The sequence below is a fragment of the Cucumis melo genome, chromosome 2 (genome assembly GCF_025177605.1).
Source record: "Cucumis melo cultivar AY chromosome 2, USDA_Cmelo_AY_1.0, whole genome shotgun sequence".
In the NCBI taxonomy this organism is placed as follows: Eukaryota; Viridiplantae; Streptophyta; class Magnoliopsida; order Cucurbitales; family Cucurbitaceae; genus Cucumis; species Cucumis melo.
In genome coordinates this window covers 25135127-25148353 of record NC_066858.1, presented here as the reverse complement: position 1 = coordinate 25148353, position 13227 = coordinate 25135127, and the positions used below count along the sequence as shown (strand labels likewise).

Sequence of the window (13227 nt, the reverse complement as noted above, 5' to 3'; positions counted from 1 at the left end):
TAATCAAAGAATATCCCACATCTCATCTAGAAACCTCTCCGGTCTCCAAACCCCTAAAAATCCAACTATTTCTCTCCAGCCATACCCCCAATAAACTGCAAAAAGACAAGCTTGCCTTACTTTACCTAGATCCTCGAAAGGAGGATACAAGGCTGTCAAGGAAAAAAATGATTGAAAATTGTTAATATCATAAGAAGGCCATAATTAACAAGTTCTTTGGGAGGTTCTAACAATTGAACCCTACAAGAAATAGGCTAGGGTTGAGGACCTCCAACAAAACTAAACGTTAGATAGGAACAGATTTGATAAATACTGATAACTCTCTGATGGAGTATTAGAACAGAAAAATCCATTAGATAATGAACTACTGGTTCTAAGCCATCTGAAGTACTTTTCTTGCGTATTCTTGATAAACAAGGGTTTATGTAGAGATATAGACCAATATATTTGGGAAAGAAGCAGCCACTTTGACATCTCTTCATCTGCAAAGAATTCTCGTTGTAAAAACACAGAGACAAAAGGTTTGATTTATTTTGAGTATACGGATTATGTTAAAGATTCAAACTTCATTTTCGTCTTTTTTTTTTATAAAGTTTTTTTACAACAAAAATCCAATGGATTTCAAATTTATGCAAAATTCTTTTACATTTCGAGAATGTCTAATATATGTTTTACGTCTTCTATGCGAAAATGTTTGATTTTCATAAGTTCCTGAACAAGAGCCCAAAAAGAATCAAATAGAATGAACTTATCTTCAAACATCATACTATTCACATAAGCACATGAGTAGCACATCTCCAAAGAATCTTTCCTTCTCCATAGAAACTTCCACAGTCAAAATCATCCATCATTCAATCATCAATCTTCTTAGGCAGGCAACTAGCCAACCCAAAACTCAAAAGTACTAAGAATACCCCACTTTAGAAGCAAACTCACAATGTAAAAATAAGTGATCCACAGTTTCCATCTCTCTAAGACAAAGACAGCAAATGGGGGTGGAGAGACCAATTAGGGAATTTTCTTTGAAGCTTCTCACGATTATTTAGACTTCTATAAGCAAGGAAACTTGTTATCCGTAAATCACTTGGTCAAGTTTAGGAATGTGGACTTGGTAGAGAACTTGCCCGACGAGTCATTCTTCCAACGTAATTTGTCCCTTTTTTTCTGTTCACGATTCACCACCCAAGAATTCAACTACTGAGCAAGAGCAATGGAGCTTCCAGCTTCTCTTAGTTTCTGCTAAACCCAAGATCCCAAGCTTGGTTTAGATGATTTGAACAATCTACAACAACTTTTTTCGTGGAAATAGCATACATATCTTGGTATAAAGTCACAAGAGGTTGAGAAACACATCATCGATCTTCCTAAATCTTTATTTTCTACCATTTCCCACAACTTGACAAAATTAAAGAAAAGCTCCTTTTTTTCAAAACAGAGATAAGACTTTTTCATTGAGTTAATGAAATGGGTCTAAAACAAGGAAAAAGTAAAATACAACATAGAAAACGAAGCAGCAAGAACAAAATGAAAGATAAAAGAGACCAATTCTTAAAATAATACCCAATAAACAAAAATTTCCAAATGAGCAATCTTCTTGCAAAGTACAAGACTTCAAACTTGAGTGCCATAAAGCTTTGGAAGCTGAGGAGACTTGAAAAGGAGCTCAAAACCAAACTGACTTGCAAGTTGCCAACCTAGCTAGCCCATCAACAACTACCATAACCACCATCCAGAACAAAGATAATGGATGGTGGAAAGCACCAGATTCCGAAAAACAATACAATGCATCGGAGACTTGCACCACATATCCAAAATACTATAAGAACTCCAGGGCTGAAACTGACCAAAATAAAATTCTCCAAACGTAACACTGTAAGAGCAACCACAACCCCATCAAAACCACCTTACAACTATCGAAAGGCGTCAACAAAACAGCCACAACTCTTCTATATCTCTTGAAACAAAGCTGCAACCGAAAAATTTCTTTAGGAAAGGAAGGACTGCTTACCCAAGAATCAAACCACATTCTTCATTCAAGGAGGAGAATTTTGATGAGATTTTATCAAATTCTAAATTCAAGAAATGCTCCTCCGGCTGCATGATTCCAACCCATATTCCCTTTTGTCTCTAGGCACCAAGGAACTCCTACCCAAATCACTCACTATTCACAACTCGACAAAATTAAAGAATGCTCCTTTTGGAACTCACTCATCTATTCACCTTGATGTCTAAAATAGAAAATATTTCATAGCTATTCTCTGTCTTCAAAACTGAATAATTGGCGATCTTTTTTGGTAACTCTTTCAGTCTATCAGTACATGAACTTACCACCACAAACACATGAGTAAACATGGGCAGTCCATGCATCAAACAGCTCCATATTGATTGCCACCCCTGATACAACTGCAATCCAAGTCAAATACATTCAATCAATTTTCAATAGGCAGTTACTTGTTCACACTCAAAAAAGAAAGGGTCATATTAATGTACTCAATACTATACTTAAATATCTTTAAACTTTGAAGCAGATTAAAATAACTTTGAACAGATTCATCTTACTTTGGAATTGTAAAGAAGGTTAAAATCCCTGTTACCGTTCATTTGAATTCAAAAGATAAAGTTGACATCATATGGAACATCACTTACATAATCAATTTTCCCACATTAGCTATCACATCGATTTTTTTTAAAACAAGAAACAAGAATTTCATTGATATAATGAAAAAGATACAATTAAAAGATTTAGAGAAAATGGAATCAACTCTTGAAACCATTAGGGACACCTGCGTGCATTTTCAAATTAAGATAAGAAATAGCGCCATCATGGTCAACCGTTTGGGTTGAAATTAGATGAATTTGGCAGTTTCCTAGATATACGGCCATCATGATTGGATTTCACTCCCTCTAAACCTTTTATTTGGATCATGGATGGGCCTATATTTATCACCAGGCCAACCCATGATAGTGACCCTTTTTTTCAGTTCCCGCTCCTTTATATATTGGTTCTTTACAAAATGAACCTTTTGCCTTCCAACTCCTTCCATGTTTCCTTGCGGAAGCTAGGATCGGTAGGAAGATTTGATTCATTATTTGGCTCATTGTCCTAAGCAACATCGACACCGCTGACAATATCCTTCATGAAACCCTCCTCTCTTGTTTTAGCCCAAGTTGTTTTTTCAATAAGATACTCGATGATACAAGCTCCAATAAGAGCAAAAAAAAAAAGGTTGTTTTAACCAAAGTAGAAGTGCTTTATGTAAGAGTACAGAAGAAAACATTAACCATTGCTATTGCTACAGTTGAGCCATTTACTTTAAAATTGTTGAATCAGTCATCACATGGGATAAATTTTAGGTTATTGTCATCAGAAAGGTAAGCCTTCATGATATCGAGGAGGAAGTTGTTCAAGCCCTTGCTTGTGAATCATCTTCAAGAAACCTTCCTTCATGATATCCAGAAGGATGTTGCACTTCTTGCTTGTCAATCTTTATCTAATTTTCCTTGTTTCTGTTTGCCTGCTTTTTTCTCTCAGTTGTGGAGTTTTGCATCTATTGAGCAATAGTCTCTTTTTTCATTTAATCAATAAAAAGTTTGGTCACTTGTCATAAAAAAAATTATTAAAAGATAATGATAATAACCCTTACTTTAAGGGAAACATAATATGCCCATATGCTCTTGCATATAGGTTTCTTCATGGCTACGAGGTTTATCTGGTTGAAAAGAAATATGAGAATGTTTTTTGGAGGGAGTAAATATTTTTTACGAAGATTTTTTAACTGTCTTTGGGTTCTTAACTCGAGTTTATTTTAAAACTATCATTTTCAATTACCAAAAGTTGGAAATTTTTTGAGCAAGATGTCTTTTCAATGAGAAGCTTCAATTTCTTCAAATCATCTTTTCTTGTAAGTTTTTCAGTCCCCTCTGTTAGCTTTTGCTCTTTATCTTCCCATGCTTCTTTTCAGTCCAAGTCTTTCATTTACCGCATAAAAATTTGGTTTCCCATATGAAACAATATATACATATATATGAATACTATGAAAAGTGAAACAAACCTTATCCTCAGACGAACTTTCTGACCGTTCAGTCGAATCCAATAACACTCCAGAGAGTTCTTGCAAACTCCTTCAAACTCATGTGAATATAGAGAAAAATGAGCTCAATGGGAAAGGGAACTGAAAGTACATTCTTTCACTCATAAAAATAAATGATCAGCCATGTGAATGAGCCGAGCAGTTAAATTGTGGAATTAAATTAACTACAAATTTGAATATTCCAAAAATTTACATAGACCTGAAAAGCTGTATTAGCTTACCGCAGTGTCCACAATAAACCATCATAAGAATGTCCCACATTTGCATCCTTCAATATTCTGCAACATGCTCAGAAAATCAAGTTGATTGAAATTATATCCCTTCCTTCTTTTCACGTGTATGAACATTATGGTTGTGTTGTGTACCTTATCTTTGGTTACCATTACTACGATTGAGCCTTCTAGTTTTAATTAGTATCGTATCTTTGGTTACAATTTCTACAATTGAGCTTTCTAGTTTTAATTAGTATGTATCATGTCGTATTATGATGAAGAAAAGATGTGTGCTGTAACGAAAAGTGACTAAGGACGTTAAAAGGATTGACCTTGGAATTATTTAGGATTAAAAGGGATTAGCTGAGGAATTGCTCAAGATTAACCAATATTCCTAGAACTCAACATGCAATGAGCAACTTAGTGTCAAACACAAATAGAACAAAACTTAAAATATTAACAGATGATAAATTCTCTTGTGAAAGTGACTATGCGCAAGAGTCATCTAGTCTGGATAGTATCTCTCATAGGTCATTAGCGATGAAATTTATTTTTAGTATATCAATTGTGGAAATGAGAGATCGAACCCTCTGATAGACCCCCTATCATCCAAACATACAGTAGAAGAAAGAAAGGCAATTAAGTTTGTTAGCAAAACTGTTAACAGAAAACTGTTATGATCAGTTAGCAAAGTAAGTAGGAAATCTGTTGAAGAAGTAGTTGAATAAGTGCATTATAAATAGCCATAGAACTCCAGTGAATAGATAGAGAAAATCTTATGAAGAAAGTCTTGTGTTAATTCTTGGAAGATAGAATAACCAAGAGAGAGAGGATTACTTCTTGTAATTGAGATTTGATATCAATAAAGTGTAATTGAATACCAGTGGTGTTCCATCACTCTCCCACCTCTAGAATGGAAGGTAATATGAATTATCATTGAGCTAAGCTCACTTTGTCTATCTACCTATCCCTCATAGGTCAAACCAATAATCTCTCATAGGTCATATCAAACTAAATTAGGTGCCTGGTGCCAATCAAATTTTAACATGATATTGTTGGAGAATTCCCGCCAAATTCAACATGATATTGTTGGAACATGCATAGCTGTTGAACTTACAAGACTTGATATAAGGATCGCCAACATTAAAGCCTTGGACGTAAGGAGAATTTACATTTGATAGTTGTGTGTGTGTGTATGCGAGAAACCAAAGACAATATGAAATTAATTTCATACCTTTTAATCACTCATTTCAAGTAATTGTCAAACATAGAACAAAAGTAAGGGTTAAAGAGATTTAAGATGGTTCTTTTCAATTTTATAAACTAATAGGACTTTGTGGTTTTTTTTCCTTTTGAGATGACAGTTTTATCCCATTCAAAAAGATAACTCGTTATATTCTAAAACCCCAACTTTTTCATTCCACTTTCATCTCTCTAGTTTCTCTCAACCTCTCTCAAGCTCAGCTGTCAAGTATCACTTTCTATCTTCCAAGTTTTCTAACATCTTCAAGATAGGGGGGTTAAGAAAGAACAAGAGACAGAAATTTTCATTCTTTTTTAAACCAAAACAGAACTTTTCATTGATAAAATGAAAAGAAATACATAGAAAGGAACGGGAGGCGCACTCAGGAATCTGGGCTAGAGAGATACCCAAGAGCACCACCAACAGGATCAGGTTAAAGTTTGAGTACAAAGTGACAGAAACAACCGAGGGAACGATAAGATCTGGACAACGAGCAAATCAAAACCGCCTAGATCCAAACAACAAAAGAAAGCTAAATACAAAACAAACTTGAAAGAACTCTAAAAAAGGAGCCCAAATTAGACTGAAAGCTTGCAGACTAAAGGCTTCAAATTAAAAATAGAGGGAACACCAAGAAGAAACATTCAGCCTCGCTGCTACAAATCTGTCTTGTCAATGCAATTCTTTGCCCAGGAAGACACACAACTCTTTCAACCCACAGATTCGAAAACAAGTCTTGTTAATATTCCAGTTGAGTGAAATGAACAATTTCTTACAGAATCAACCAAAGACCAGACTGAAGCTTCAACAATGGGGACCAGCTAAGGGGGAATATTAACCTTGAAAGGAGTAATGTTGGAAGGACCAAAACGGCCAGAAAGACGTTGCTCTTCTGATTGAAATAACTTCTGGAGGTCAGCTCCAAAATCCTTTTCAAACTCAGTCTCTTCAAGCTCATCCTCTCTGTCCAAATTTTCGAAACCTTCATTGCTAGCACTCACAACTGAGTCTACATCAGAATCTTGATGAATGGGCATCCTCTCTGTCCGAGACAAAATTTTTCATTGATGAAATGAAAAAGAGACTAATGCTCAAGAGATACAGAACTCCACAAAGGAGAGAAATAAGTAAGAAAACAGAAACAAGAAAATCAGAATAAGTATCACAAGCAAGAATAAGTGCAACACCATGAAATGAACAGGTAACCAAAAACCAAACTAAGCTGGCCAATTAGAATTGATATCTTGAGAAGAGTAGCTGGCAAAGGATGTAGAAAGAGAGCACAAAAGTGAGGCATTGAAACAAACTGAGACAAGGATTAGAACTAAATTTATCCTCAAAGATTTGCGAGTTTCTTTCCAACCACAAACCAAAAGGTAGAGGAAAGAAAGGACCCTCAAGCTGCTGAGGAACATAATTTTTAACACTTGAATCAAAAACCCACAATAATCTAATAACCTAAAGAGATTGAGAAGTTTGAACCAGCACTTTGAGCGAAATGGACAAGCAAAAAGAACATGGCTGAAGCCTTCCACATTCAAATGGCAAAGAAAACAAATTGAGGGTTGTAAGCACAAATCAGCTAATTTTTCTCTGAAGAACATCTGCAGTGTGAAGGCTACTATGCAATAAAACCCAAGAAAAAAAATAGAAATTCTCAGTGGGCTACCAGACTGCCATAAAGCCAAGTAAGTTCCTTTTGATAGAGGAGATTACGCATTTAATTTGCAAGATAGAAACTTGACTGAGAATGAGATGGAGGACTTCAAGATCCAAATTCTACAGCCAAGCCACCAACAGAAGCTGTTGAAAGAACTTCAAGGAGAGCAGCAAAATCTAAAATTTCTTCTTATTGAATAAGTCTCCTAGACACGATGTGCCACCATGAGCAAGAATGGTACCACTAATCACACGCAGCCCCATTTGGCAAAGAAGAGAATGGGAAAAGCCAAGAAAATTGATCATTCAACACCACAGAACCAATCCAATGATGGTGATTAAGAATGATTCTTGAACCAGAGCTTAAAGAGAAGGTAGCATACAGTTCCACGAACTTCCAAGGTCAAGAAAACCAATCCATGAACTGCGGAGACTAGAGTGTTGTTTGGCAAGTGTATGCCCATCAAAAGTATCAGAAATATAAATTCTAGAGACGCCAATTTCCATTGAGAAAGAGGCTCCTTAAAATAACACCAATCTCATTTTGCAAGCAACGTCAAGCTCGAGGGGTAAGTAATGTTTACAATTTTGTTACAGATTTGGGTTTTCTTACCTATTTTCGCCCAATGTTTTTCTTTCAACCTCATTTTCTTCCTTTTGTACTGTTGTTCCAACTTACATAGTGGATTTTTTTACATTTTTATACAGATTTTGAGTTTTTTTACTTATTTTCCGAACACTTTTTTCAGCCTCATTCGCTAACGTTTTCTGCAACTTTTAAGTGTTATGTTAATCTACATTTACTTTGAGTTTCATAGATCTATTATAGTCTAGTCTGGCATAAGTTAATATGTGGCTTTGGAAGAAAACAAATCTCTCTAAAGTTACAAAGCCTAAAGCAACCGTCTTATCTGCACCTCTGGCTAACTTTGATAGCATTTGATTAAATTTAAAATGGGAATTATGATTAAAAAATAATCAAAATAAAGATGGCAATAAGACAAATAATTTTATAACATAGAATGATAGATCAACAACAGTAAATCCCAAATACCTCTCAAAACCTAAGCAAATTGCCTCAAACCAGTAGGTGAAAAGATCCTTACTGATGCGGGAATGGTAATTTTGGATAAGACAACAGAAAGCCGCATTCCTACAAGACAATCAATTCAATCACAAAAATTATGTTCCATGCCAAATGACAAACTAACCAGGGAATGCAAGACCCTGTATCCATAGATTTACCATAACCATTTCCCTTCACCAAGTGCCTCTTTAAGATGAACACTAGCAGGGTCTCTTTTAACCCGCTTTTCAGTTGATATTGCTTTTGTAGAAGTAACACATGCCTAAATAAACAAGACCAGTGTGCAAACAATCAGGCCCATCTCTAGTGCCCATAAACTACAACCAGTCAAACAACTAAATATAATCCTAAGAATTCTGCAGCATAAAAAGTACCACAAAGCAACAGGATCTCAAGAACTCTAACTAAAATTAAAAGATATTAGTCATGATAAGAGAAACATTAAAATGGAATATAAGAAAATCTAACAGATAAATGGATAAGTAGTGGATACAATTTACCAAATACTTTAAACAAATTATTTTGGATATATTATTGTTTCTTATCAATAGATATATATGTATGTATGTATCTGTGTGTGTATGTGTGCATACGTACGTATACATATATATGGATAGAGGAATACTTTCTTATTGTACATTAAGTGATTGAGTCAAAAATCAAAATAACAACTTCCTGTCAATGAAGTGTGATAAATAAATAAGAAAATGCAGTATGTTTGGAGTACCCGATAGAGCACAGCTGCAGCAAGTTCTACCAACCCGCAATGTGAGCTACTCAAAGTTCCAAATTTATCATCTTTATTTGCATCAGACCTGTGAAAATTCTTCAAAATAGTTCCAATTACCATACATTATCAGATGATAAACAAACTTACATCATAAATGAAATATAACAAAAAGGGATAAATCAAACAAGTAAGGAAATACAGACCAAGGCACCCCAACGCTAAATATACTGCTTTGATCTAGTTCCTTATAAAGTACATCGAGGAGCTGTTCTATCAAAACGCTCTCATCATCAGCTCCTCTCGTTAAACTTATTTGTAACCTTCCATAGAGGACAAGAGCATCCTGCAAAAGTAACAAGTCAGGAAAATGTTCCAACAGTAATTCTTTTAAAATCAACTAATGGTTAAGTCTATCCAACTTATTTCATACCTTAAGAGCTCGATCATGAGTCACCATCCAACATCGAAACACAAATGTTTGCACAGAATTATGGATCTCCAATAAGCTACTTCCTAGATTAGAACCATCCTTTAACAAGTATGTATTTACACACTCAATGAGTTTGCGTGATACCTTTCCTTCGTCCCTGACAAAGAAAAGAAAAATATTTCTCTTTCACTAAAAAAGACCAACAAAAATGCAAATATCAAGTTAAAAATTCATAGGGGACAAGCAAGAATCAGAACAATGAAGACTGGGTTAAATATAATTATTATCATACCTCACAAGAGAGAAAATCTTAACAATCCCATTCACAATTTCTTGCCTAATACTATCAGGGAAGTCGCCAGGAGGATTTTCCAAAAGTGAATGGAGTGTTAAGATGCAACGGAAAAGCTCCTCTTTAGGAGTATAAAGATTGTCATTCTTCCCGACTAAACTTCCTTCCACCTTCTCCAAGTACAGAAGCATGAGATCTTTCCACATGGAAGAGAGAAGTTAGGATGAAATTAAACATCATATAGCAATCCAAGTCATATGTACTTGTAGAGATGAAATTAAGCATCGAACATACAACATAATAATAAACATTTCTCAGGTTGAAGTAATGGCAGAACTTACTGCAATATATGCGCTTCCTCAAATGAAAACGATAATCTCTTACGGCTACTAGATGCCTAATAATGATTCCATACTCAGATTGGAAGCATGGTGTTGTACTCAAGACGTCCCATACATGACTAAAGAGCACCTTGACCACAGATATCAGGGGTAATGCATTGCCTGGGACAAGAAAAACAAACATCACAAGTATAATTTTGAGATATCCTGTCAAAAAAATTTCAGCAACGTTTACGGATGAAGGAGTTCCATTGCTGACAACAATTGAAAGGCTACAGCCTAAAATGGAACCAATAACAAACCACAACTAACAACCAAAAGTAATTGAAAGTATGAATGTTTTTTTACTAAAAGATTTTAAGTAGGAATGCTAAACTGCGTGGTTCATGTATGTCCCTCATCAGGAACGTGGCTCATTGAGATTTATGCACTTTCATTAAGCACAATCACCAATCTTGCACCTCCTCCAACATTTTTCTAATTTTTAGTACATGCCATGAATTTCAACAGAAAAAACAATTACAAAAAGGACTGTGGGTGTGGCAATGAAAATCTTTCAAATCTTTTTAAAATATGCAGACATGAAAGTTCTCTTTTCATTTTATCAATGGAGAGTCTTTGTTTTCTTTTCAAAAAAAAATGTAGCAAAAAAAAGGAAGTTATAAAAGCATTAAGAAGAAAAGTACAATCTTCCGGCTAGTAGGCAACAGATACTTTAAGGTATCAATCTCACTGTTCTATTGGCTAAAAAGCAAACTTCATAGCAACCAACAAACTAAACAAACAGAGCACAGAAAATAACCAACACAACAGTCACAAAAACTCAGAAAACAAACCCAGCTTATTTGAGAAAGCCAGTAAACCTACTCCTACCCTACACTCGGCTACCAACTTTCACAATGATCCTTCCATCCCTCCTCTCTATAACAAAAAAGAACAGGATTTCCCTTTTTACTCTTCGAAGAATAAGTCATCACGATGGGAAGCCTCACACGAGGAAACTTTACAACCAAATACTGCCCTTTAGAAAGAAATACAACCGTTACAGGGGGGAATAGACATTGTAGAGAGACGTGCAAGCTCGAAACAAAAGTAACAATTACGACATATTTCAATTACTCACCAGAAAACTTATTAGCTTCTGCTTTTTGAACGACGGCCCTCAGTGTCTTCGCAAACATTAACTTTGGTAATCGCCGCTTGCTTGAAGATATCTCCATCGACACACACTGAATCAACAGTTTTGTGATGAAAGGCCATGTTTCAGCTGAAGAGAATACAATATTAATTATTTTCTTAACGCATTATTTGAGGAATAGCAGGAATACATTCACAAGTCAAATTGACGGTTGAACGTACGAGATGGAATTTCTTCTGGCTTGAGCTTAGCAGTGTTCTGTCCAATAAATTTACAGAAATCTATGGCTTTTTCTCCCTCTAGCCATGTATTCAACAACTTTATCCCTTCCTGTAAGCACCCAAAAGAACATTAACACAATGATCGCTTGAACTAAGATGAATATTGATCTACTAGACCATGCCATTGTCTGACTACGCTAGATTAATTTTCAGGATACAATTTGTAAGCACTGGATATTGAGAAGTATAAGCTTCAGCATTCCCTCAGGGTAACTACTTGGATACTGAAAAGGCATTTCGAACTCCCTATTGATTGAATACAGCAAAAACACAAAAATACAACATCTCGGAGCTCAGAAACTACAGGTCATGCACTCTTAAGCTTTTTGCATCATGCATGTCTTGAACCCAGATGAAAAGTAAATAGAAAATACAAGAAAATGGTTCTTACCTCGCGAGTTTTAGCTTTATCAGAAGATAGCTTTGAAATGATATCTTGGACATCTCTGGAGGTGATCATGGCGGCGTTCGGTGCTCCGATTGCTATGGTATGATGTCAGTAATGGATGGGGGAGCTCAAACTGACGGTTGAAAACATTGTATTGGCGGGAAGAAAGAGAGGGAAAGGTCTGGCAGTGAAAAGGGGCTATGACTTGGGAAGGGGTGCGAGCTGAGAACTTATGACGTTTTAGCTGCACGAAGACTATGATGCCGACGGGTTTGGTATATGAGTTTGGGCTAGCTTTTTAAATAATTCGAATTTTCTGATATTGTTAAATTATAACTTATAGATATTAGTTAAGAAGCTTGGATTTTGATATCTCAATTTTATGAAATTTTATTTGTTGATATGTGTTGTAAATAAATTTAAATGTTTTAATTTAATAAAAAAATATATTGAAACAAAAATTAAATAAATAATTTGACAATCCAATTTTTAAGAAATTAGTCGGATTGAAGATGTTATATGAGTAACTTTGGCTCCTAATTTACCGACTTGAGTCAACCTATTTATTCAAATAGATCCATATTGGTTGGTAATTGGTTGTCAAAATTAAGTTTCCAAAGTTATCTCCATTTCTATTTTGGTTTTTTATTCAATTTCAAATGAAATAAATAAAAAAAGTTTAAACTTAGTAACACATACCAATTAAATCATCTTTATTTAAGTCTCTTTTAAATTTATAATTTTGTTGGAAGATATTTCTTTTCTGGTTTTTGAACTTGTTATTTGTGTTTCTTAATTCCAATATTATAAATGGGTATTTAACAATACTAAAAAAAATATGTATTTACTATCACTTTACCTATTTTTATTCACGTCAAGAAAGACTATTATATTTTTTAGGTCAAATATTGCTTCAGTCCCATTCAAAATTAATTTGATTATACATATGGTACTTTTAAACGTCCAATTTAAGTTTATTTACTTTTAACATGTCTTAAATTTAGTTTTCTAAAATCGGATAAATAACACAATAGACTTGATTGTAATAAGTATAATTTGTGTGCATTTTATTTTTCAAAATTTAGAGTGAATACAATGATAATAACAAAAGAGCTCTCTGAAAAAATCAACAAGCAACAGTATAGAATATATCGAAGATGAGTACAAATCAAATATGTAAAATCAATGATACAACGAAAATATGATCATGAAACGTGAAAATGGTGGAAACGATGCTTAAACTGGAAATTGTAAAAACGAAACTAGTTTGATTACAATTCACATATATAAGGCTCAATCTAAAATTGTTTTTAAATTTCATTTTCAATCTCCACA

At 34.6% G+C, this 13227-nt stretch overlaps 1 protein-coding gene across 3 annotated transcripts in view; it reads right to left on the bottom strand.

Moving 5' to 3' along the window:
• Positions 1–12176, bottom strand: part of LOC103493908 (serine/threonine-protein kinase ATM) — a 61562-nt gene extending 49386 nt beyond the window's left edge. For all 3 annotated transcript variants that reach the window (XR_007818869.1, XM_051081117.1, XM_008454864.3), the window contains exons 1-13: positions 11896–12176; positions 11445–11553; positions 11209–11352; positions 10086–10247; positions 9745–9940; positions 9453–9609; positions 9226–9365; positions 9020–9107; positions 8451–8554; positions 8260–8358; positions 4313–4369; positions 4053–4122; positions 2329–2403 (exon numbers count right to left, since the gene is read on the bottom strand). Coding sequence is in view for 2 of the 3 variants with exons in the window: in XM_051081117.1 (XP_050937074.1) it covers positions 2329–2403; positions 4053–4122; positions 4313–4369; positions 8260–8358; positions 8451–8554; positions 9020–9107; positions 9226–9365; positions 9453–9609; positions 9745–9940; positions 10086–10247; positions 11209–11352; positions 11445–11553; positions 11896–11964 (1470 nt within the window). In the remaining variant the exon portion in view is untranslated. The remainder of the gene's footprint in view (positions 1–2328; positions 2404–4052; positions 4123–4312; positions 4370–8259; positions 8359–8450; positions 8555–9019; positions 9108–9225; positions 9366–9452; positions 9610–9744; positions 9941–10085; positions 10248–11208; positions 11353–11444; positions 11554–11895) is intronic.
• Positions 12177–13227: the final 1051 nt, after the last annotated feature.